Raw genomic sequence first — 26303 nt, forward strand, 5'->3', positions numbered from 1 at the left:
CAGGGATGGACGGGGCATCACAGCCTCTCTGGGCAGCTGTTCCAGCACCTCACCACTCTCACAGGAAAGAACTTCCCCTGACATCCAGCCTAAATCTTTCCTCCTTCAACTTGAAACCATTTCTCTTGTCCTGCCATTATCTACCCTTGAAAAGAGAAGAGTTAACTCTTCTGTTTGTGAGTTCCTTTAGGTAACCATCTCAGGCTGCTGAAGTACTAATCACCCTTTTCCACTTAAATGTATTTTTCAAAACAGTAGGTTAAAGCTTAATATTGCTTTTCCTTATGTGTCTGTGCCATTTTATTGTTTTTTTTTTTTTAAGTGCCATACGTTTGTTTTTCACTGCTCTAAACCCATGAGCAATTTGTTCTGTACAATTCATCTGCAGGTGAATGTGGTAATTGAAAGATCCTCCTTCACTTTATTCTGCCCTCAATTACAAATGAGGATTTGGGTCAAAGGCAGAGTGTGAAAAATTAAGATAAAATGATAAATACTGTATTGCTTTAAAAAAAAAAAGTTCTCTAGGTGCTTTTTGGTTGATAATGTGCAGGTTATCAGTCAGATCAGTAGCTTGATTTTCATACTTGTGCTGAAGAAATGCAATTTGTTAAAATATAATTTAAAGTAAATGTAGGACTGTGATGTGGGTGGATACTTTTTCTTGCTTGCAGCCCATGCTATTTGATGCTGTTTTCCTGGCAGATTTAGGAGACAGTCTAGGCCAGCTTGTAGGTTCTCATACAGCCAAGGCTTTTATGGCAGCTTTTCGAGAAGCACCCGACTGGTTTTTTAAATGCTCTTAATAAGCTTTACGCATGGCTTACCAGCATTTCTCTCTGCTGAGAAGAAATCTCTTATTATATAGCCAAGACTTCTATAGACGTTGCCTGAAGTATTGTAAATCCCATGTCCCTGAGAATATGGTATCGCTTTGTAGTCTTGCTCTGTGATATTCAGCAGCAACTTGGTTTCAAGCCAAAACGTCTGGATTTTGTTTATGCCACGTTGGTACTGTAAATTTGTCAATTGCCATAAAAACTAAAAGTCTTACAGTTTGAAGTCCTGATCTACTGAAAATAGATTTCTCATCGATATGGAAACAGACCTGCGTTCTGGTCTGTTCAGGCAGATGGCTACCAAGTCTGGGAATTTTCACTCTGGCTTTGTTCATAAGTGCTGAAATTCTCCATTAAAATGTTTGAAGTTCTTAGAGAAGGAGTGAGGAAGTTAGCATATGTTGCTTGGAACACATCGGTTTAAATTTTGTAATATAATGCTTAGAAATGCTTTTGTCGTTTTCTGATCTGCTTTGGTGTGCCAGTGGGATGAGCCCCATTTGAAATGATTCCCACCTATCTTTCACAAATGTGAAGAAAGGAGGAATAGATTGCTGTAACAGGATGAGTTCACTAGGAAAAAGTAAATAGAGAAAACCAGTGTGGTATTGAGTCACGCTGCCTGTAACTGAAAGCAACCAGTTGATTAGGTAATACTGTAAGATTTGGACCGAGTGAGTTGCTTGGGTCAATTATTCTTACCGTTCTGTTCTTGTGCAGGCTGCTGTGTTGCTGAAAACCACAACTAGCTGACCCCGTCTTCCAGGCTGTGTGCTCCATGCTTTGAGACCGAGGGGACCTTGGTGTTCTGAAATGAAGATGGAGGCAGTGGGAAAAGCAGAAGAACTTTTGGATTCAGAAGTTCCACAGAAGGCTTCTGAGAAGCAGGAGACAGCTCCTGATGAAGATGGACCTATAGAACTGGAGACACATACTCAGAAAGACAGCGTGCCCACTGCATCAGACTCTGCAGTGCTCTCTTCCATGCCTTGCTTACTGATGGAACTGAGACGAGACTCCTCAGAGTCTCAGCTAGCATCTACAGAGAGTGATAAGCCAGCGGGCGGTCGAGTTTATGAGAGTGACTCTTCTAATCATTGCATGCTTTCTCCTTCTTCCAGTGGGCATTTGGCTGACTCAGATACGTTGTCTTCCACAGAAGAGAATGAGCCCTCTCAAGCTGAAGCTGCTGTGGAAGAAGATCCTTCTGGGGTCTCTGGGAGTGCAGCTGGGAGGAAATCCAGGCGATCCAGGTCCGAAAGTGAAACTTCAACAATGGCTGCCAAGAAAAACCGACAGTCTGTCGATAAGCAGAATGGTCGAGTTACCAAGGTAAAAGGTCACCGAAGCCAAAAGCACAAAGAAAGAATCCGGCTGCTAAGGCAGAAACGGGAAGCAGCTGCTCGCAAGAAGTACAACCTGCTGCAGGACAGCAGTACCAGTGATAGTGACCTGACGTGTGACTCGAGCACGAGCTCATCAGATGATGACGAAGAGGTTTCAGGGAGCAGCAAGACAATCACTGCAGAGATACCAGGTAGAGGATGTTTTTTAAACTGAACTGTAACGCATCTGGCATCGTTTCTCAGCTGTCATGTTAAGTTAGATGAGTGACGCTTGAGAAAGCCTAGGAGAACTGCAGCTCTGTGTAAATTTGAAGACTGCAGTATATTAGCAAGATATGGGCAAATTTTAAAATCCGTTCTGAGGTTTTAGTGCACTTTTGCACACCAACAAATTTTAGAAGTGGTGAATTGGAGGAAGGACTGTCTTTGAATTCTGGAATTTTCAGATCTTTTCCTTTCTAAGGCTATATGAATTCCTATCAGTGCTGTTAAATCCCATTAGTTGGTGATAATCTAATAAATTCATTCTTAAGATAAGTGGCCAGCTTTGCTTTAATACACTAAGACCACAGCTTGGCAGCTGTGTTGGGAACAATATAGCATACCTCTTGCCTGTGTTACAATAAGGCCCTACTTATTGTTGCACTTATGCTGTGCTTTCAGCTTTCCGTTTCAGTGCATGACAAATGTACTTAGCCTTATTGCAAATTCTTGCAGATTGCAGCTGGTCACCTATTTTAGGACATAAATATGAATTTGTTTACACAGATGCCCAAGCTGTTTCCATTTATAAATTTGCAGCATTTCAGACAAAGCTGTTATCATTTTCCTATGTGATAAGAATCTATAACATTTATGTTTTTAATTTGCTGACACGTCTGTGCTAAAAGATTGGAGGCAGCAAATTATAGGGAGATTCTTGTAGTTTTATTAGTTGAAAGAAGGATAAATTCTTCAAGTTTCTTGTCTGCTGAGTCTTTGTTTTATTAGCCCAAGTGCCATGGACAGGATTGTGTATACTGCTCTTACGGAATACTATACCAGAGAACCATCATCACATGACAATCAGAAATAAAACTACGTAAGAATAAAGTTTTTGGCTTGCCAATTTTTACTGAGTTACATGACTTTTTGCCTTTTGTGCTAGAGATTTTTTTTTTTAGATAAGTTTAAGTTTACATAGGGTGAGAAAACTTTAAGGAAAACTGCAATAGCTGGTCTTCACTGTCTGAACTGTTTACTAGATGTCTTATTTAAAATATCTGCATCAGATTTTGCACATAATGGTCTCTGTTCTAACTGGCTTGATGACAGTGAACAATTTTGCTGCCATGAGAACTGGCCTTTCTCCCACATATTGCTAGGAAGCAGGTTGCACAAAGGAAGTTAATGTTTATTATTGGAAAGTCTGGGAAAGGCATATTCTTCTTGTAACGTGTAGTAAACTTTTAATAGATGCTTTAAAATTATTTTTCCAATTTAGTAGTTGGTCAAACTTCTGGTTTTCATAGCTCTGTGCCTTTTTTTTTTTTTTTAACTGCTTTTTTTTTTTTTTTTTTAAGCTATGTTTACACTTTACAGGGCAATTAAGACTTAATATAAAGCCCATGGAAGAAAACTTTCATTCAATTTTCAGATGGGTCAACCCCTCCTCTCCCCAAAAAAACTCCTCACCAAATCCCCCAGGGTATATGCTTTTATTTTTTATAAAGTCATAAAGCACCTTTTGACCCAGAAAGGTCCCACTTGGTATTTGTCAGATCTGCCTAGATTCTTGACTTGCACTGCTGAGTTTGGAAACCATTCTTGAGTACTTTTCCGTGCCACTGGGCTCCAGCATTTGAGTGTAGTGAAATGATCCCACTGTAGTATATAGAGAACTTGTAAATTTAATGATTATTAAACACATCTTTTGATTTTTGCCTCCGTTGCAGTATGTGGGTGTGCAAAAGCCAGCCTGGAGAACAGTGACCTTTATTGTTAGTTCATAGCTCCTATCATCCGAGTAATAATAAATTACATTATGAGTAACCTGGAATCAGGCATAATGTGTGCCTGGCAGATTATGGGTTTTTTTAGGCAGAATCATCTTTGGTAGATGTTTGGTAGGAAACTGGCAAGTACAAGAGTACGAGAGAGAAACATGCTGTATAGAGACAAGGACAAAGGTAGCCAAAAATGCATCCTGTGCTCCTCTGGGTTAATAAAGCGTGGGCTTCACAGATGCAGCGGAGCCGTGAGCCTGGCAGGGACTCCCTGTGCTCCATTGCAGTGTCAGATCCATGTGCTTCCTGTGGACCCTCTTGGTGGGTTTACAGAGTGCTTAGCTGAATCACTTTTCTGAACAGAAAGCATTTTTAATGCTCTTAGCGCTGGGCTCTAAACAGCCTGAGAAGTTAGGAATTAACAATTAGAAAATACTGCAGGGTAAGCTTTCCTGGAAATTCAGCCATGAGTATCCTCTGCACAAAGTCAAAAAGTAATAGACTTCATTTTTAACTTCACACTTGAACTTCATTGTCCAGAAACTGCAGTACGTCTGTCGGAACATAAGCAAGGAAAAAGCACTGTCATTTACTTTTGAAGAAGTCCGTACCTCTCAATGCAGAGGAGTTTGTGTTTTTCCCATAGTCTTACTGCATTTGGATGCCTCAGCAGTGCTGTTTGTTCCAGCCTCAATGTGGCTTATTATTGGGACTGATTTTCAAACCTGTCTGTTGTCTGGAAAATAGCTTTGCCAACAGAGATGCTGTAAAACTTTCAGCGATAGTTCATTTAATATGGCCTTTATAACAGAGGCTGTGTGTACCCTAACTCTTAACCTGCTGCTGAAACTTAGAACAGAAGACAGTTTACTTGTGTAAGGTCTGAAATTTGAAGTGCCAAATTTGAGAGTACAATAATGTTTTCATGTCAATCACCACTTCCATCCTAATAGTGCAGTCATTTAATTTTTTTTTTAAACCATTCACATGACTGATTCTGAAATACGTTAGGATAGGAGAGTAAGGTAAGGAAAACATTCACATGGGTGCATGATGGTGTGCTGAACAGACGTAGTGTTATTAGCTTCATTTTGTTGTGTGTGCACCCAAGTTGGGAACTAAGCAGTTGTGCAAAGAGTCACAGAGCTCTGCTGAACTCCATTAAAATGCTCTGGCTTGTTTTTCTTCTCCACAAAGACTGGAGAGAAGAGTTGAGATCTAATTGGTCATATAGCAGGGACCAAGCTCAGTGTGGTGTGTTATTCTTAACTTGGCACCATATAATATATATATTCAACCTGAAAATACAGGCTCGATCAAAATTTCATGGATGCTCCTGAGAATTTTTTGACTGACCTGAACAGTTGTACGTTTGGGCTCTTTATTTCATTCAGTGCAATGTTTTTTAATTATTGCAGATGAGGAATAATCTGTTATATCTTAATGACTGAGCCTCTCTGTTGGCATTTAAAACTGTACTGTTCGTTAGGGAATACCAGATAGCATTCACTTCAGGCATAAGGAGATGATCTTTGAGTCCTGAAACTGGTTCTGCTAGACTTACTGCTGGTGAAAGATTTTTCTTTAAACAATTTCAAATTTAATCATGCAAATTAACTCTGAATGAAATTAGGATAAGAACGAGTCTAGGAATTAATATTTATTTCTTTGTAAATGCTTTTCTTTGGAAGGAGGAAGGTTTTCTTAACAGATCATAATGTGAAAAAATCAGTTTGCCATCATTGTGCTTTCTGCAACTCAGATTGAAGTCTGCATTGAAATAGGAGGAGACTCTTGTTACAGGCTTTTAAAAATCTCTTTTGAGTACTGATGCTGAAGGACGTATTGCAGCTCAATGGTTTAAAAAGGAAAAGCAAAAAAAAAAAAAAAAAAGCACAACATGTGTGAGCCAGTTTGCTTCCTTTTAAGATGAGCACAAAGAGCTTTGAATGGAGCATCTGCCTTAGGGATGAGTTTTATTGGAGTTCCACACAATGGTATAAAAGGGAAAAATCAGAGATTTGCAGTGAGATACTCATTTGGAAAGGCAAGGTAGAATAATGACTACATGTGGTCCACTATTGCTGACTAGAATGGAGATGCAGTGTATCTTAGCTGTTAGGTTGTCTGATCCCTTAAATTAAGTAACTTTGGTGTTTATTTGGTAATATTTAACAGATCCCATAAAGAGACAGCGCAGGGAATTTCTTAGGTACTGTTCTGCAGGTGATACTGACTTGGCATAGCTTCTGAAATTGTAGGACTGCAAGCTCACAGTTAGCAATGGGACCAGTTTGATAAATGCTAGCTTTTTCATATAATAATTAGAAATGCACTTTTAGACTCAATTTTTCTTAACACTAAAGATAATGAGTAAAGAAGTGGGTAGAGCCTGTTATAAGTAGAGCCGCAGAAAGAGCACTTGAAGCAGTTTGCTTTGCTGCCACTGTCAATTGTGGATGTAGTGTGATGCCTTTAAAACAAAAAACTATATTGCAGGGTGATATATCTTTCAGTACATAGGCCCTTTAGTTCCCAAAACAGTTTTGTCAGCTTTGACTGTACTAATTCATTCTTAACTTTAGAAGCCTGGCTTGTTTTATATCATATACCACTGTCAATAGTACTTTTTTGTTTAAATTGCAGTTAAAACTTGCTTAATATTACTTACATGTTTCTACTCTTAAACGTGTGGAAGGCAGAAAGACTCCTGTTTAGTTCTTTTGTCTTGGGATAAATCCCTGACTGAAGAATGAATAGAATCACACTGGAGTATGTGGACAGTGTAATATATATTTTTTTCTGTTTTAGGGAGCCAACAGGCATTTAATATTCAAAAGGAACTACATTTTAGGAAAAAAGAGGTATTATTTTACTTGATTATTTTCAGTTAAATGCCAACATGGAGATGGAAGGTAATTACTACACGGCAATTCGTTTTTGAGCAGAGGACCGAAATGCTGAATTTCCAGCTTATCTGGCAGGTAAACAGATGAGACTTCCAAAGTAGGGTCTTAAATAGAAAGTCTCTGGCCCTCAAGTGGTAGCATTGCTATGGCTTGAAAATAAGAAGAGAATAATATTGGGCTTTGTTTGGCTGTTGCTTACTGAAAGACTTCAGAATACCTCATTTAAATAGCTTTTAAAAGAATGTATTGATAGGTGATACCGTAATTTCATGTAGACAGTGGAATCCCATCGAAGAGTTAGTGCCTTATGCTTTTGTTAGTAGACTTTGCAAGGCTGTGCAGTGAGTTCTCTCAGCATGTTTTCTACTAATTTTACTGAGACGTTGTTAACGTATGCAATCACTGGTTCAGATAGCTGCTTTCTGCAGTTGGATGTGATGTTTGTCTCATTCTGGAACTACCTCCAGTAATGTTTGTATGCTGGATAGCATGCAGGCGGGTTTGTTGTCCCAAACAGACCCAAAGCCCAGCTGTCCTGGGGTTTGTTGTCTCCTGGAGGTTTCCCAAGTGAACTAGAAAGGGCAGTGGTGTCTGTAGGTTTTTTAGTTGACATGTAGAGTAGGATAGTAAGGATGGCTTTGTCTTCTCGCTGCTGAAGTTCTTCCTGGTAGTCTCAAAGTCATAATGTTTTTGCTAGCTGGAAGGAGAACAGCTTCCTTCCAGCTTTGCCCAATCTCTTTTTTTGCACTGACTTGAAGAAGTCACGTGAGAAATTGTGCATGGCCAGCTGGTAATTCTCAAGATGAAGGGCACACGTGGTTGGTGTGTGAGGCTTGTTGTTGGCATCCACATCGTCACAGACCTGTCCTGTGGGTTATTCCTGTAGCTGTATTTTCCACTGAGACCCGACAGAAGTTGCTTCCACCAGTGTGTCAGCATGGTATCCGTGTATCTGTGTGCTTATGTGCGTGTTTTTGTTGTGTGTTCTCTTCATGGGTGTTGAGCCTTTTTTCCAGAATTAAACCAAGAGTGGTAAGCTCTGGGCTTGGCTACTGCAGGCACTGCAGTCACCACGTTGGCCTTTTACCTGTTACTGTCTGCTGTTTGGTGTGCATTTATCAGGCGATTACTGAAGGGTTTGAGTACCTAAATAAAATACCTGTAATTATTCAGATTTATCAGCTAAAACTGCGGTCTATTGGAGCAAAGCTAAACAGCAGCAAACCTTCTGATGCCTTCAGTTGAAATAAAAATTGAAATTGTGAGGGAATTGGGCTAATTTGGTTCATAAAACCAACAAGATCTTTGTGACAGAATCGTATGAGAATTCTAGAATAAGAGTAATTTTGAAGCCAAAATTTATTATAACCTCAGCGAGTGCAAAATGTTATTTATTTTGACAAGAACAATGTTAGTTAATTTGATGTTTGCTAATTCCTCCCCTGTGTTAATATCCAAGGGATGCAATTAGATAAGTTTGTTTTCCTAACATGCCTTAATAAACAAGATGATGTTCTTACTTCATGATGTCTCATCAAATGGCCTCAATGTCTTTAAAGCTGGCTTCAGTCGTGCTGGGGGATCTGGAGGAGCGACCAGGGAAATTCCAGGATTGCTTGACAGGGGCACCGTGTGGGATAGGAACTGCATAGGCAATGTCCTGGAAGAGGCCATGAACTGCTTTGCCGAGATGCAGAGGCAGACAGAGGAGAAATTTCGCATGTGGATAGAAAAGCTAACCCGTCTTGACACGGATGAAGAAAGCAAGCAGCAACTGGAGCCCAGGGAACCTAAAATGCAACTAGTTGGCCAAAGAGTCCCCCCTACCACACAGTCAGGGGCTTTCATGCAGATGCCTGATAGCCAAGTACTTCCTCAGCAGTCGTTTAATACTTACGTGGGCTATCAGAATGTCGATGCTACGCTAGAGTTTCCAGCGACTTTTAATAACAATTTTCCACCTATCTTTCCAGAGAATGGGAATATTGCAGAGCCTGATTTGAATCAATCATAAACTTACATCTATATATCTTGATGTTACTTTGGATTATGCTAAAAACAAGGTTTGCTTTTCATATTTATTTGTTTTTCCCTTCTGGCTTTGATTACCGTGGCAACTTTGTTTTAATTATAGAGAATATATATGTAGTTTAAATTAAAAAAAAAAAAAAAAAAAAAAAAAAACCACCCAAAAACACAGCATACCTATGTGCATGTGCCAGCACAGACATAAACACCTGCAGAGGGAGGGGGTGGGAGGGGAAATGCTGTGGGCTTTCATCACCTGACTTGGGAAGATGTAAGTTAGAGTCCTTGTTTAAATACTCCAGAAGCCATACAGCTACATTTGTTACGATAGGAGCGTTTAGACTGTTCATCCAAATGCTCTTCCTGCATGGTAAAACATTTAAGTAAGGAAATAAGTTTTATATTTAAGGATGTACCCTAGAGAACCAGACTAGTTACAGACCTGTAACATTTCCTTAACTCTGTGCTCACTCCCAAGTTCTGCAGCTTGAATACGGCACGCATTATTTTTTCTTTTTCCTTTTCAGGCAGAAGTAATAAATAAGCTTACCCTAAAGATTTAGCTATATATAACCAATGTGCACAACTGACATTTTGTCTCCTGTTTAGTAGATCATTTCTTGTCTGGAGTTTTTATTAATGTCCCTGCTGTGTTGCATATGGCATATTTATGGAAGCAGCTGTCTTTACAGCGTGTGCAAAAAATATGCACATGTATACATATCTACGTGGTCGGTTTGGGTGGAAATCATCTCCTCTAACTTTAGGTCTCCGGTTTGCTGTTCTGCAGATCTCAGGAAAGAGAGAAGTGCCTACAGAGGATATCCCCTGGCAATGTCTTCCTCTTCCATGAGTTATCAGCTCCCAAACAGATAAGATAACTTTGGGCTACTGTTAGGCGAGATGAATCATGCCCAAAGTACGTTGTGTGCATGCATGACCCGTGCACACAAAGCACTGCTGCTTCCTTATGTATATATGAGCAATCTGCATCCTTCATGCTGCAGTACAAGTAGTGGTGTCAGTCCTGAGATAAGTGGCTGCTGGTGGGCAGGTTGGTTCTTTGCACAGGAATTTAAGCGAAGGGGTGACAGACAGATCAGTAAGCACTGTGCTGGTCTGAAGGTGTGGTTTGCCAGAGCCAGAGCTTCTGAAACAAGCTGAAAAGCCACTGAGATGGTTATTCACCTGTTGAGTGGGAATGCCAGGACATTAGTTTTATTTAAATAATACAATAACTTGCTATCGTGTGGATTTTTTTATACTGATAGTTATCCTGAATAGACAGGCTCAAAACTGTGATGTTTAAAGTAGAATTAATTTAAAATATATATTAGAAAACTCTATTTAATTCTTACTGCTATCGCTACAAACAGGGATTGTTGTTCACCTCTCCAGTAAGGCCTTTCTTCACGTGAAGTAACTCCTCCATAGCTACCAAAAATGAACATTTCTCATCAATTAGAACTTGTCAAATGATTCTAATGCACATGAAATAGAAATTGCGATGAAGGAAGCGGAGAGTCTTTGTGTAGGCATGGTTTAAGCAAAGAGAACACTGTAGGTCTCTTTAGGCTCTGGTTCTTGTACATCAGTCGCTGCTGATTATTTTTTTATTTTTAATTATTTTAGTGCAATTCCTTTTCTTTCTGTTGGAATTCAGCACTGTATCTTCCTCTTAATTTCTTCCTTCTTGAAGACAGCAGGTGTTTTTCCATCAATTTGCAGTTTTTGGGTCAATCCTGTAAAGGAAACCCAGTAAGTGCTTTTTATTCTCAGCGCTGTCACGGGTGCTTCAACATTATTGTTTCCCCCCCCCCTCCCCCCCCTTTTTTTTTTTTAAATACGTGATGCCTTCATTAAAAGAGAGCTTAGAGAGCCATGTTACTTTCAGAGGACCTGCCTGGAGGACTGTGCAGGAGGCAATTTTTAAGGACTGGAATAAATTCTTTGCAGATGACCTTCGTAATTTTGATACAAAGATTTTGATACAACCTTAGGAGAAAACTCCCTCATCTGAAATGGTCTGCATTTGTAACTGACCTGTGGGTAAATTGTCACGGGTTAATTTATGTTTATTTACCATTTAGTACACTTGTTTAAAATCAAAATCCTTTCAGGGAAAATCATTTACTGATATGGAGAAAAAAAAAATAATTCCTTCTGTTGTTCGTAGATTTGCTATGTATGCCTTTATGACAATGATAAGAGCAGCATATTTCAAAGCATGACAACTTTACAAGCCTTCCCATGCATGCAGAAGCAGCTTTTTGCAGTGACTGCTTTCTTTCCATGCGCAGGCATTGCTTTGACTCGGTGTCTCTGTAAGCATGCTGTTAACTTTTTTTAATAAATAAAATAGTATATATAGGGCAGTTAAGCATTTCCAAACAAATTCTGTAAGGGGATCTGCTGAACTTATTTTTCGCTGAGATTTAAACTGACTTTTATGTAGTGATCTCATAAATGGAGATTAACTTTGGGGATGTAGCCAGTGAAATCTCTGCCAACCTTCAGTATCTTGTGCTTTTTTTTTCTTTTCTTTCTTTCTTTGAAAATGGAAACCACGTACATCAGAGCCTTCAGCTGTCCTAACTGCCTTCAGTGCATGAGTTAGGGAATACCTGCTCTATTGTTGTTGAGATGAGGTCCCCGTTGTCTGCTCAGGCATCCTATGGTCTGACCTAGCAGGAGCGTCCGGTGGCTTTGGAGCATCACGACGCAGCGCCCTGCAGGCAGCAGTGCCAGTGCGTGATGATTCTGTGTTTCAGGTTGCGCATCTCTTTGAGCCAGCAGCTTTCAGGGCTCCTGATAGGTAACTTCAGATTTTCCTTTTCATTTTTTTTTTTTGTTCTGGAGAACTGGAAGTATTCTTGCTGTAGTACATGACTGCGGTTGGTTTGTCGTGGTTTCCATTTTAGGCTTATTTTCAAAGGGCTTTGACTAGAAACTTTCAGGGAGTTAGAACCTATTTAGCTGAAATTTTAACATTAATTTTGATCTCATCCATTCAAGTGTTTCATTGAAGTAGTCCAGCTTTATTGAAGGGTATCAGGAGCAATCTCTCACTCCCAGTTGGAGGTAGGTTTTGAATGTATGTTTATGTTCACATCTCAACACTTTGCTCCAAAACCACTGAGTCTAGCATACAGAAATGAGTAGTTTTGCCCAGAGGTGGAGAATCAAATTTGGAATTTTTATACTTTTCCTACGTCTTATACTTCAGAATGGAGTAAAGAAACATCTTTTCTTGTTTGTTTCCTAAATAAATATTTGCAATTTTATGGTTTTGGAAGAGCAAATGAGTCGGGCTAGATCAGCTGGTGCAGACAGGTAGAGCTCCAGTGGCCCATTCAAGCTCCTGGATTACCATTTTTAATACTGAATTATGTTGAGTTTGGAGGGCTTATTTAGGAAATAAATGTATGTTTTTTAAAGCAGCACACAGCATAAAACAAATTCCAAGTCAGTATTTCTATTGCAAAAAGTGGTGGGGAAAAAAAAAAAAGACAACCCAACATCTTAGACCTTCAGACAGACTGTTTCTTTGGTGTTATGGCAAAATAACCCAGGCAGAGGTACACACCTGTATTGAAGTTCATGGTGTCTTGTAGTGTTGCTGCAGGATTGTTGGGTTACTTTATTGGAGTGCTAAACTCAGGAGCGGGGGACCAATCTTGACTCCAATGAACTGGGGTTATGTCTGGCAGTTATTTTGCAAACTGGAGCATATTTATGTTATGACAGATGTTTCTCGTTGATGTATTTTGTTTCTTCCTGTATCACATACTGTAAACGTCACCAAAGGCATTGGAAATTAAATCCTAGCCCCATTAAAACCAGTAGAAAACTTCTACCCAATGGGGCTAGCATTTCACCTCGTTAAAAGCTGAACTTGCTGAGCGGTTTTTTGGATGCAGAGTGCTTTAAAGGAGCCCCTGCCCTGTGGGAGGTGTAAGTTGGGATCCCCGAGCAGATGCTCCTGTAGTGCTGGAGGTCTGATTGGGAGCACTTGAACAACTTGTACTGTAGAAGCGAAATCCTCAGGCTGATTGATGAGGATGGACAGTACTTTGCAAGTACTAAGCTAGAAACTAGTCTTTCTGAGAAATGTTATTAGTCTCACGGTGTTGGATCAGAGCAACGAAGGCACATGGAAAACAAGCTTATTAAATTAGAAGTGATTTTGAGAGCTGTGTTAAATCTCAGGCTAGCCAGGCAGCGGTGAGCCTGGATCAGGTGCTGCACTGAGCCCTGCCATGCATGGGAGGATGCAGTGTGCACTCCCCAAATTTCCAACTCTAGGGATTCTGATTCCAAATAGTGATATTTTCAGGAGAGGTGCCTCTGCTCACCTGCCCTGTGCCACTGGGGGGATTTACACAGGGGCATTCCTGTTCTTGCAGAGATGCAAGAGCAGGGTGAGATGACTTTTGCAATGGAAGAGATCTGAGTGACAGGTCTGCTTCCACAATTAAGGGTCATTAAGCAGCACCAGTGAAAGCGAGCTCTGTCTCCATGCGAATCACACACTGCTGATACTCAGCAAACAGCCATCTATCTCCACGTGCCTTTGCTGAACGCACAATGAGAATAACTTTGTGTCCCTCTGTGCAATTTGGTGAAACGAATCCAAGCTGTTTTCCATCTGCTCATCAAAAAGCCTGAAAGAACGTGAATGTTGGTCAGTGAGACTTGCATTTGAGATCTCTTCTGGTGTGATTATAAGCAATCCAGTCTGAGAACAGACTTTTAACTTGTGTTGTTTTAACTTCACTGTTTTATAGTTTACTGTGTGAAATGAAGGAAACTGTGAAAGAAATTGATTCATTGATCTTTTTTTTTTGTTGTTGTTTCTCAACTTATGATTTTAGGGAGAATGTTGTTACACTACTGTTGTTTTTCTTTTTCTTTTTTTTTTTTTAATTGTAGTGACCATGTATTCTTCGCCTAACCCTGTACATTCTGAAATGTAACTCCTGTAACCTGGAATAAATAAATAAACCTAAATAGTAATGAAGCGTTTCATGTTGCTAAACAACAAAAGTCTCCTGCCCTCATCCTCCTCTCTGGGCACTGCAGCAGAGGTAGCTGGTTTATGCCATTGGACTGCAGATGCTTTGGCTGTAGTGCTGGGTCATGTCTTAAGTAATACCAGGTTTGCAATTTCTACCTGGAACAAAAGAAGCAGTTCCTTTAGCCCGTAATCTTAATGGTGAAGCCATTCTGTTCAGGTGAAGCTTATGGATGTGTCTGCTGCCAAACCTTTTCACTTACAGTGGAGTCCTCTAGATCTTAGCTTCTGGCATGCAAAATCTCATTGCTTTGCTTACTGCAGTGATAATTGGAGCTTTTGATTTATGTATGGTTATCAAGGTCCGTTCTTTGTTTTGCATAATCTCCAAGCAAATGTGATTTTCTTAAATCCATGTGAGGTGTAAATGATGGCATTTTGGGGATGTTTTATTCTTTTAAAATGTCTCAGTGTTCTCTTTTTTTTTTAAATTTAAGAGCCAGTTCAGCTTAATTAAGAAGCAGCCCTTGCTCTTTGGGCTTGCATACATGCCTGGATCCCTCCATGCTGCCTTTTTAGCTTTTGCATATTACAAGAAAGCATTCCCAGGCACTATTTTTAAACTCAATGATTTTCCAGTTAAAATTAGCTCAGTGATTGGAGGGCAACGTCATTTTCAGCAGTGCTGAGCTCTCCTCCTTTTAGTCCTGAGCACATCTCTGCGTGCCTCAGTTCCCCCGTTGGCAAAACGATCCACCTAAGAACCCTCTGAGCTCAGCAATGGAAAGCTTTGTTAAGAATAAAGGGCTGTAATAATTACTGTGATTATTATGGTCCCTCTTCTGCACGCTGGGAAGCTTTGTTCACACCTAAACAGGGCTTCACTCGGTGGCTCTGGAGGGCAATTCTAGGCACCGCAGTTAGCCTGTTAATTTTGGAGTGATTTCCACTGGGATTGTCCTCTGGAGACGTCAGTCTTTTTCCTCAGCTTGCATGGAACATGTAAGGAATTGAAGTACGTAAAGCAGTCTAAATCCCATCCCGAGGGCTGGCCGTCACCTTGCTGAGCTTCAGCGGTTCAGAGGTTGTGTGCCATGCTGAAGCCTCAGCTCCAGTGCTGGGATGGGAGGCAGATGATGGTGAGGTTCAAACCATCAACCTTCATCATCCGTTCGTGTATCAGAACCCTCAGAGTTCCTCCATCCGGCGGTGAGCTGAGGGTTCTGTGCCCAAAGCTAAGACAGCTGAAGAGCCAGAACAGCTTGCAGGGCTGAATTCCCCATTTCAGGTTCTGATGCCCTTCATGTCCTATGATAAACTGTTCTGCATTGATAAGCAGCTATTGCAGCACAAAGGTAACAGCGCCTTGTATGGCATCACTGCTTTTAGTTTTGATGAGCTCTGTAAATTAAGGGAGAATTGGATACTTGGAAGCGTTGTCCCTGTGATGACCTCTAGAAAAAATAATAAATCCTTATGGTCTTTCCCTCCTCCTGTTCACAGTAAATGTCAACAGCTGTATTTTGCTGCTGGTACTTATTAACTTTCAGCCCTTGTCTTTTTCAAGCATTTCATGCTTTAACAGTGAATTACAGCCTATCACCAGTAAAACACACATTTTCCATCTACCTTGAGTTCTCAGAAGATGCAATTTTTGCTAAAGGTTCTATTTAAATTACTGAAGAGCAAACCTCCTAATTCCGCTGCATTAAACTGTGATTCCATCATGGTTTTGTTTTCCTGCCTTTGTTTTTTCTGTCTTTAAGAACCGGTTATGATGAAGGGCAGCTCCACAAAAGACAAAGCGATAAAAAACACGGCTGTGCTTTCAGTGGATCTTTCTACCTTTTCAACCTGAAAGCCTTTTTTCAGTTCTCATTTCCCAGCTGAAGCCAGTCACCCAGATTCCTTGGCACCATGCCGTCGCTTTGCATCACATCATCAGATGATGGTGTAGTTGGCCAGCGAAGTCTTCCTAGCTTAACCCCTCCTGTCCTGTCCCTGTGGCATGCAAAAGGAAGCAGGCTTTGGGGATTTGAGGCATTTTAGAGGATTTTTGGATATGCCTTCACTGCCATTTGCATCTCGTTGTCTCTGTGGCACACCGAAGCATTTATTGCTTATTTCCTCCTATGAGCGTTGGATTTTCTAGGCTTGCTGTGCTTGCCGTGGCCATTCGTTGGTGGTAGATATGGGTAACCTTGGCAGCAGGGTCCTTTAACTCCAAATCTGCTTTTGAAAGGCAAGGCTGAGAGAAGCACAAACGGTCCTCTGCTTGGTTGCTTTGTGAATAGGCAGCTTGCTTGTTTGCAGAACTTTAAATCGGTGGCTCGTAACGCTGACAAATATAATTACAGTATGTAAATTATATTCAAAATATTTTTGTCTGTTTGATGTATACTGAATTTAAGCTAAGTCATAAGGTGTGCTCTTTGGAAGTGTGGAAGATACAAGAGTGGAGCTACAGATAACAAGTTTATGCTTGTATTTCCTACTGATGAAGACTTTCGTACAAGTTTTTTCTATGGGTAGGTGATGAGAATATCACTCTGCATGTATATACATTTATTATACATTTTTGCATGATTATACATGTAGGAGTGGTACAATTTTGACTTGAGACTATTGGTGCCTTTTGTCCAAATATAATTGTACTTGTGCAGACTTGTCTATCTAAACCAAATCTCACTTCTGTTCTCGGAGGTATTAGTAAGAAGTGAGAGAAACAAAGACTCAAAGGAGCAATACACGGGTCTTGAAATTTTAGGTAACCTGCTTCCAGAATGGTCAAATAGTCAATATTGTACTTGACCCTCGTATCTTCTGCACTCGACTGTTTATTTTTATGGACCATATTATACTTGTTCACATTGAATCTGATGATAAGACTGAAAGGAAACATTCCTCTCATGATTCGGTCCAGTCGTAACTTCTGCTTGTAATTCAACTATCCTTTTGCACAAGTAATTTGCTGGGCAGCCAGCTCAATCCTGAGCTGGGAAAGCCATTATTTTGTAATTGCCTTTTCCAAAGCAAAAGATTGCCTTTCAGTTAATTATCAGGATTTCTTTTCCAGTCCTAATCATCAGTGTTTCATGTTGTGAACAGATTGGTCTTTGATACATTGGCATTTAACTACTCATTTATTTATTTTTTTTTTTTCGGGTCTGTTTTAAGTTGTAATACAATGTCATTTTACAGAGTCGTTGTTTTGGAGGCAGGTCTGGTCTGATTATTATTATTATTATTATTTTTTTTTTTTTTTTTCCCCAAATTTCTTCACCTCATTGCAAAACTGAAGCAATACAACTTAAGAAATATGGTCACTTTTTAATGAAGTGTGTTGCTAATGATAATTGGCTTTTCTTAGAATATTTTGTTGAATTATATTTCAGAGAAGAAGTTACTCAGTAAAACCTTACCAGGAAGAGCTCTTCAGATACTTAGATTTGAATCTTTCAGTTTGTTGCATTCTTTCTGTCTTCAACAGTAGACATTTGCTCCTGCTAAACGAGACCAAAGACTTTCAACACAGCACAGTGCAAGGTTTTGCGCTTGGGCCGGAGGAATGCCAGGCATCCATGCAGACTTGGAAGGAGCCCTGCAGAGAAGGACCTGGGGGTCCTGATAGATGAAAAGCTGAACATGAGCCAGCAGTGTGCTCTTGCAGCTCAGAAACCAAATGGCATCCTGGGCTCCATCAGCAGAGGGGTGGCCAGCAGGGACAGGGAGGTGATTGTCCCCCTCTGCTCTGCTCCTGTGAGGCCCCATCTGCAGTGCTGTGTCCAGGTCTGGAGCCCCCAGCACAAGAAAGACAGGGAGCTGTTGGAGAGGGTCCAGAGGAGCCACAGAGATGATCAGGGGACTGGAGCACCTCCCCTACGAGGACAGGCTGAGGGAGCTGGGCTTGTTCAGCCTGGAGAAAAGAAGGCTGCGGGGTGACCTCATGGCAGCCTTTCAGTACCTAAAGGGAGCCTGCAAACAGGAGGGGAATCAACTCTTGGAAAGGATAGATAACTGCAGGACAAGGGGAAATGGCTTGAAGTTGAGGGAGGGAAGATTGGAGGGAAGTTCTTTGCTATGAGAGTGGTGAGGTGCTGGAACAGCTGCCCAGAGAGGCTGTGATGCCCCGTCCATCCCTGGAGGTGTTCAAGGCCAGGTTGGATGGGGCCCTGGGCAGCCTGGGCTGCTATGAAATGTGGAGGTTGGTGGCCCTGCGTGTGGCAGGGGGTTGGAGATTCATGATCCTTGAGGTCCTTCCAAGCCTGGCCATTCTGTGATTCTATGATTCTGAACATTTTTTTTTCTTTTTATTCCTTGTGATTTTTAAAAAAAGAAATCTGCTGTCATTCTGCAGTGCTGCAGGTCCTGTCTTCCTCAGCACGCAATTATTGTCCCATTGGAGTGATACTGTGTGCGTATCATGTAATGAAGTCCCCAGGCATGCAGCTGCTCACACTCCTGTGGAGCTGTGCAAAATGCAATCCTTTGGCCCAGAACATTTTTGCATTTCATGCTTATTTCTATGGCTGACGACTGAGACCAAACAAAGTTTTCATTCTGCCATTTGAGGAACAAGAACCCCAACTGTTGTCACCTACTCTGAATTGATAAACTGTAGTAATTAGCAGAGGCAAAGTGTGTGAATCAAGATGTGCATCCTTTCAACATTAGGATATTCGTCCAATCTCTCTTTGCTCCTACATTAATCTTTACCTTGAATTCGACTTCTTTTTCTCTGAGCCTCTTCTTTTCTAGTGTGCTTTCCAACGGTGGGAGATTTTCACACCTCAAAAAGAAAATACAGCACTGTAATCAAACGGACCAAAACCACCTTTTTGTTACCTCTCAGTAATAGATTTCAGAATCATAGAATGTCTTTGGTTGGAGGGGACCTTAGATATGATTGAGCTCTAATCTCCTGCCGTGGGCTGGTTGCCAATCACTTAGATCATGCTGCCCACGATGACATCCAGCCAGCCCTTGAGCACCTCCATAGGGGTGTTCTCCTCACTCAAGTCCAAGGCTGTTTGCAGCTCCCAGGCACCGACAACACAAGGATACACACATGGAGGCCAGCCAGACTAACTCCACATCCCCTCTAGGCTGTGTGCAAACGCTTGCATATATGTCCTTGTCAGCCTCTGTACGAGTGTGAGATTTGTCCAAGAACTGAAATTCACTTGATCACCATCTATGCCATCGTAATAAAATTACACAGATAAGACACCACATGAAAGATCAGTTTATTTTCATTAATGCTTAATCCGTTGTTATCATCTATTATTCAAATATTGGAGACATATGAAATTCAAGAAGAAAATTATTAGTAACTATCATTAAAATCTATTGAAGGCAGTTATGAGATACGTTGCTTTTACACAAATCACCTTTATGGCTTCCACTAATCATGCAAGCAGTTCCCTCTCCCTCTTCCCTCTCCTTATTTTTGGCAGCCAAAAGCACATATGGCAGTTAGGGAAAAGCATATTTATCACTGCACACCATGCTTCTGCTTCTTATTAGCCTTGATTTTGGAAAACAAAGCCCAAAACATTGCAGTTTTGAAGAATTCCCCTGTCCCTGATGGATAGATGCTTTGTAAGGCAGCGTTAAGTTAGTGTTAAATTATTGCACTTGGATCACTTATATTAGAAAGTTAGTTTTATTCAATCTGCCCTACTGCAATGTAAGCCGTAGCTTGAGATTCTTTGTAGAATTCTTCAGCTAGATGGTTTGAGGAATTTGATGTCCTCTAATACAGCATTTCTTATTTTAAATTGAAGGTTCCATCCTTTTGGGATTGTAAATGTAATGCTGTCAGATACGGAGATGTTTATGTGCTACTGTAAAAGATAACACAGATATAACTGCCTCATCTTTGTGTTTTCTGTGTATGCAAAGGTTAAAATGTCTCTGTAATCAGACTGTTCATTATTCAAAGTTCAATAATTGATATAATTTACATTCCTTAAAGAGCCTTGTTAGGAGATTGATTTAATTCTTAACTTAATTGTACTTCTAAAGGTGTTTTTTACTGTATACTGATGTCTGACAGCAGCTGCTTTTCTCTCCTTTTGCAGATGGACCTCCAGTTGTAGCTCATTATGATATATCAGACACAAACTCAGACCCAGAAGTGGTAAACGTGGACAATCTGTTGGCGGCTGCAGTGGTGCAAGAGCACAATAGTTCCTTAGGAAACCAAGACCTGGGATCTACCTGGAGAAACAGAGGGCTGCTGGATGAGCTGGGTGCTGATGCAGGTTGGTTTGAGCTCCCTTCCTCTGATGTTCATTCCTGCTTCTCACTCAGTGTGTCCACCTCCCATCCTTTCGATGGTTTTGTGATTTATACAGCTTTAAGACCACCCTATGTGGATTATGCAATAAAACAGTACAGGTGCTTATTGAAAGTGTCCGACCTTTACTCCAACAAACAACTGATAAAAACCTGACAAAGTTTCTGACACTAAGTTTCTTAATATTTTTTCTCCCCCTCTAATTACTCTTCAGAAATCTGGTTTGTTCTGTTTGTTTGTTTTAGTGGTGATGGGAGCGTTTTCCTGCTCTCTTATGACAATGATCTACTCTCACTACCGAATAGTTGATTATGACAAGCCAGCTAGCCAATAGCTAGTAAACCAATCATCACCTCATTTTAATTATTGTAATAATCTTTTTTGGGGTCTCTCTTGTCTTTTTGACTCTGTAAAATACAGGCATTCATTTTTTTTTCCCACATGCCATCTGCATTTTTAACATATTCTAGAAAATTGGACATTCCAGGTTCAGCTAAAGACAAAAGGGAAAAAGGTGCTGCTTGTAATTGGGCTTCGTATCAGTGGGCTGAAACTTCCTACAAGGAGGCGAGAGCAGGAATACTGTGGAAGGCTGTAAAGAAGTTCATGAACCTCGTAACATTGCTCAGCTCCACTTGTCACAAAAGAGCTATGCAGTAAGACGAGGTGCTCCAAAGACTGGGGAGAGCTATGTTAGCATGGGGGTGTTTTCACCCCATACTTCACCCCATAGCCCCAAGTGCCAACAGATTGCCTTCCTTGCCAGTCATTTTTGGTACATCATTAAGGTTTTCAGATGTGTAGGACATGGAGGCTTGCTCATGGTGGAGCAGAGTTCTGTGTTTCACTCTGTTTTTTAAATACAGGCTATACTGCGAGCCTCTGGGTAGCTCTGAGCCGCTTTTCAGCATCCATAAAGCTGAAACAAATGCAAATGCATGGCACGTTTTGAAAGAGGTGTTCCATTATTACCTAGTGGAGAGGTTCTCTTTCTGTTACCTTCACTACAGTGTGTAGCTGGGATGTTGTTCCAGCCTTATTGAAGCCTGATACATAGCACCGATGGCTTGGTACTTCAGCAGAAAGAAAGGAATGTAAGGAAATAAAAAATGAAGGTTTCTTACCAAGCAGCATTCCACCTTCCTCTTTATGAGTACGAAGCTGTGATGCAGGTAGAAATTTGTCATCCTTCCTCCTGTATCCAAGGGCACAAACTTCTGCTAGGACGAGGTTGCCAGTTAAACAGATCCCTTCAGGAAAACTCTTTATCTTTAGCCAATGGGAGCATGTTCAGGCAAATTCATTCCTGGTGCTGGGATCCGTAGGGACGAATCTTTTTACTTCCTGCATACATTTGCCCCAGAGCTTGTACTTCACTACACTGCTGGCTGTATGTCTGTCAGGACCAGCCTTTCCTTATACCATGCCTAGAACTGCACGTTTGGAAAACGGAGTTTTCACATCTTACATCTCCTTCCCAAATTAATCTTCAGCCAGCATCTAGCTTAGGAGATGTTATGTGATGGGTTCCCGTGGGAAAATAGCAACATAAACTTAATCTATGTGAAAAATCTTACTAGGGCACACTATCACATCTTTGTGCACGGGCAAATATTTTGGGTTGTTTTGCAAGCTGATGTTGTAGGGCAAACAAAACATCTCCCTTGTGCATCATCCTCATGTTCTTGCAAGGATATTAAGTGTGTAGGCATGTTATTAGGCATGAAATCTGTATGACCAGAGGCTGTAAATCTGCCTGCCTGCTCCAATCCTGATTTACACTCGGTTACATGTTGTAATATTGACTCTGCTAATCACAGTTTTCCCACTGCTGATTACTTTATTGTCTGAACTTAAAGCTGTGGCAGTAGCCCAGTCTTTGGGGGCTCTTGTTAATGGCTCTTGGGACTCATTTCAGGGATGCTTTGTCTTCTGCCCTGGGCAAAGGTTGTAGAATGGCATGCATCAGTCCTAGCAGTTAGCATATAAAGGCAGACCAATACCAATGCCTCCTTCCCAACTCTGTGCACTGAAGGCCTTCATTTTTGTAAAACAGAGAATAGATTGCTCACTCTGTCCCTCTATTTTTCCTCCACCTTTTCTAAGCATTTCAAGCAGCCATCAGAAAGCATTTCTGGCACACCCTCTAGCATATACAACATAATATACAACAGACTATAATCAGCTAAATTCAAAATGTCGTGCTCTACAAATGGCTCTTCCCCCATGTAATCCAATATGTGAGCTGTTCCCAAGCAGTCAGCAGTCTCAGCTCCTTCCAGGCTCCCCAGCTTCTCCCAGGTTAATGCTAAAGGGGGACAACAGAAGCGTGTCCTTTTTTTTTCTTGTCAAACAAGTCCTTGATAAACACAGACTAGCTGTGGATAGCTGGATAGCTGTTGAGGAGCTATCACGAAAAACCACCTGCTGCATTGTGGAGTTTTTGTAATTAAAAAAAAAAAAAAAAAAAAGATTGCTTTCAAGTATTTGTCATAGTAATAATAATGGAACAGATGTGAAGCAGCGTGGCCAGAAATGAGTGGCTTTGTTTTCTTGTTTTCCCATTGACTGTCATCCCTTGTTTTGAGACACCATATTTCTATTTTCCTGGCATGTGTGATGTTTCCATCCATCCTGTAGGCGTAGTTTGCCATAGTATCACTGGATTTGATTCACTGATTGTCATCTTGCTGTAAATCAGAGAGGTTTAGGTGCAATCTAGCTCTTAGCGTTGATGTAAAACAGCAGTTGGAAAGCATGACTACATCTAAAGCAGGGAAGTGCTCCTAACACAACAATATGTCTCATTCACATCTGTGTGACAGCACCATCAGTAGAGCTATTAGAGCTTTTCCAATCCTGGCATTCCAGTCTTTTTGGGTCAGCCTGAGAAAGTCCTTCTCCAACTCATTCCTGAGTCATGCAAGCTGTTAAGTATTGTGTCTGTTTGCATTTGTCCCATGTATAGGTCGTTTGGATCCAGGCTTCCTTGCAAGTGACAAACCCTCAGCTGGTAACACCCAGATCAATGAAGAAATTAATATCACCTCTTCTGACAGTGAAGTAGAGATTGTTGGAGTTCAGGAGCATGCCAGGTATGAATTCCTTTTACTTATGTTCAGTTCCAGTATTTCATTAGTTTCATCAGAATATCTGTGTTGCCAAAACTGATAAAGAAAGAATTCTTAAATTCCCATTCTCTAGTTATCCATCCATGACTGATGCCCCAAAGGTAGAGAACATTAGACTTGGTTTTTTTTTGTTCTGTTTTTCTGTTCTGCTTGCCATGGTGACATAGAATTGCTCAGATTGGAAAAGAATCACAGCATCAAAAGAATGACATCAGAATGTGTTTTTCTATAGAACAGTTATCAATGTCATATGTGTTTAGACTGAGCTTGGGATTTGATACCAAATATCAATGGGCAAAACATGTGAAATGTTAAAATATCAGACATTGAGATACCAAGTTTATAGACATTAGGAAACTTCAGAAGTTCAGTTTTAGGTGTGTGCTGTGAATGTTCCAATACGTAAACAAAAATAATGATGTAGGTTCTTGCTATTTTAAATATTCACTTTAAGCATTTAAACAGTTTTAAATTTGTTTAAATGATCAGTCATTGTAGAAGTAAAACTGCTGTCAACCTTTCAGTGGCTGATGTGATAAGATAACCTAAAGATCAGCTCCTTAAGAAGACACAAGTTAGGTCAGAGCCTCCAACTAGATCAGAGTAAGAAAGCCAGAGGTTTCCCTCCAAGGTGGTGGTTAGCAAATCCAAGTGCCTTGGCTGCTACCTCGGTAAGCATTTTTTGATGTCTCCCTTAATCTTTAAAATAAAGATTAAAATCTTTAGAATTTTGCTTGGCTTAAGGCAATATGAACAAAACCAGCAGAAAAAGGAGGAACAGAGAAAGGAACAGAGCTTTTCTCCATAATTCCTTCTCCTTTTCTTGAGGAAAGGAAGAAGCAAGGTGTGCAGGACTAAGTTTCCTGCACAGATAGTGTAGATGCAGTCCAGCACTGCTGGGTATATGAAAATATATATATATATATTAAGGTGCTAAAGGAGAAAAGGTTTAGTCTTAGCTTGTAGAACTGTGACAGTCTTCTCATGGATCAAGCTTCTGCTTGGGGTTCCCACACCAAACACTTCTGTGCTGCTGCTTGCACATACAAGATATTAGCCTTGCCTAAGTGTTAAGGACTGTTCTGTCTTGGAAGGGTGGACCGTAGGCCCTGAGATGGAGCACTGTATTTAATTTGCTTTGGCTCCAATCTTTACTTGTCAGTTAATGCTTTAAAATATTCCATCTTAAAGCTTAAAAGAAATAAAATTTAAAAATCCCCTCTGTTTGTTAGAGTTCCCATCTCTTTTTGCTAATTCTTTGTAGATACGTTTTTTAAGTAAGCGTTTTTTAGATGGAAGATGTAATGAAAAAGTCATTCTGAGCATCCAAAACTAAACAGCATTTCTGAGAAGGAAAGGAGACATTTACATTTGGATAAATTAGAGCTCTGAGAATAAGCTTCCCCGTTCCGTTTCACTTTCTGTAACCAGGGATGAAAAAAGAAATAGGAGAACATAACCTCAGGAGATGTGCAGAAACTAAACTGTGCTGGTTTGAATTAAATAGAATGTAAATGTCAGACACAGTTTACCAGCAGCCCAAAATGTCCTGCTTGAGTACGCAGCCACCACCAGCAATTACAGGAACAAAACCTGGAGCAAAAGGAGCAAAGTTTTACTAGCACATGCATCAGATTTCCAGATATGAATGGAGGGACCATCTTAATTCCTGTCATCAGTTTGTGTAACAAAATACTTCATCTTTATTAGCTTTCACATCCTTTTCCACATATCTGTTATCAGTACAATAGGTAAAAGTGTCGTGCTAATCAGTAGATGAGCACTTCAGCAAGGCACTTGAGTGCATGCTTATCTTCCAGTACATTTTGTTGACTGTAATCATAGAACCATACAATGGCCTGGGTTGCAAAGGGCCACAGTGCTCATCCAGTTCCAACCCTCTGCTGTGTGCAGGGTTGCCAGCCACCAGACCAGGCTGCCCAGAGCCACATCCAGCCTGGCCTTGAATGCCTGCAGGGATGGGGCATCCACAGCCTCCTTGGGCAACCTGTGCCAGTGCCTCACCACTGAAATGTTTTACTGAAGTGGGGCTGTGCCAATAGCAGGGAGCATTTCCCAGCATTTCTGTGAATCTTACCTACGATGACCCAAGAAAAATCAAGTTTCATTGCTGTATTGTTGTCACGAAGCTGTCACTTTGTCTTTACTGCAACATGGTATTGATTCTGAGCCTCACTTCCAGTTTGTCTCTTTGCAAGGTTCCAGCCAGTAAAACTGCCAACTGAATGCTTCTGAACAATGCATGGCAGTGCACATGGTGGGACAGCACTCCCCAGGATCCTTGAGATCCATGCATTTGCACCCACTGGCAGAATCCAGCCCCTCTCCCTTCTTTAAGGACGACTTTAAGTCTGGTCTCAGCTTGGTGAACTTACAGATCAGTGGCTGTTTAAGATGATATGGACCCTGCAAAATAGGAAAACACCAATGAAATTTTGGGGACGGGCGTGTCAGTAACACGCATAAGGGATGAAACACTGCAGCTAAGAATCCTGTGCCTGAATTCGGTAGTAGCTTTAATGCTTTTTTGCTTTTTGCCTTGCTACAGGTATGTTCATCCCAGGGGAGGTGTGATCCAGAGTGTGTCTTCCTGGAAACATGGCTCGGGCTCGCAGTACATTAACGCTCAGCAAACACAATCATGGACTCCCCAGCAGAATTGGTCTTCTCCCCCAGAAGTAGTAGATCTGACTTTGGATGAGGACACCAGGCGCAAATATCTACTGTAA

General features: G+C 40.9%; 1 protein-coding gene across 2 annotated transcripts; it reads left to right on the plus strand.

Moving 5' to 3' along the window:
- Positions 1-1619: 1619 nt before the first annotated feature.
- On the plus strand, positions 1620-26303 carry ARK2N (arkadia (RNF111) N-terminal like PKA signaling regulator 2N; the record flags this gene model as incomplete). Of its 2 annotated transcripts, XM_079548951.1 has the most annotated exons (4): positions 1620-2376; positions 20205-20387; positions 23391-23517; positions 26123-26303. In XM_079548951.1, 4 exons carry the CDS (start codon positions 1653-1655, stop codon positions 26301-26303), a joined length of 1215 nt encoding a protein of 404 aa, XP_079405077.1. The 2 variants fall into 2 exon arrangements, with proteins under 2 accessions (XP_079405077.1, XP_079405076.1); XM_079548950.1 differs by lacking the exon at positions 20205-20387 and having other exon boundaries at positions 1653-2376.

This window comes from Tetrao urogallus, assembly GCF_951394365.1.
Source record: "Tetrao urogallus genome assembly, chromosome: Z".
In the NCBI taxonomy this organism is placed as follows: Eukaryota; Metazoa; Chordata; class Aves; order Galliformes; family Phasianidae; genus Tetrao; species Tetrao urogallus.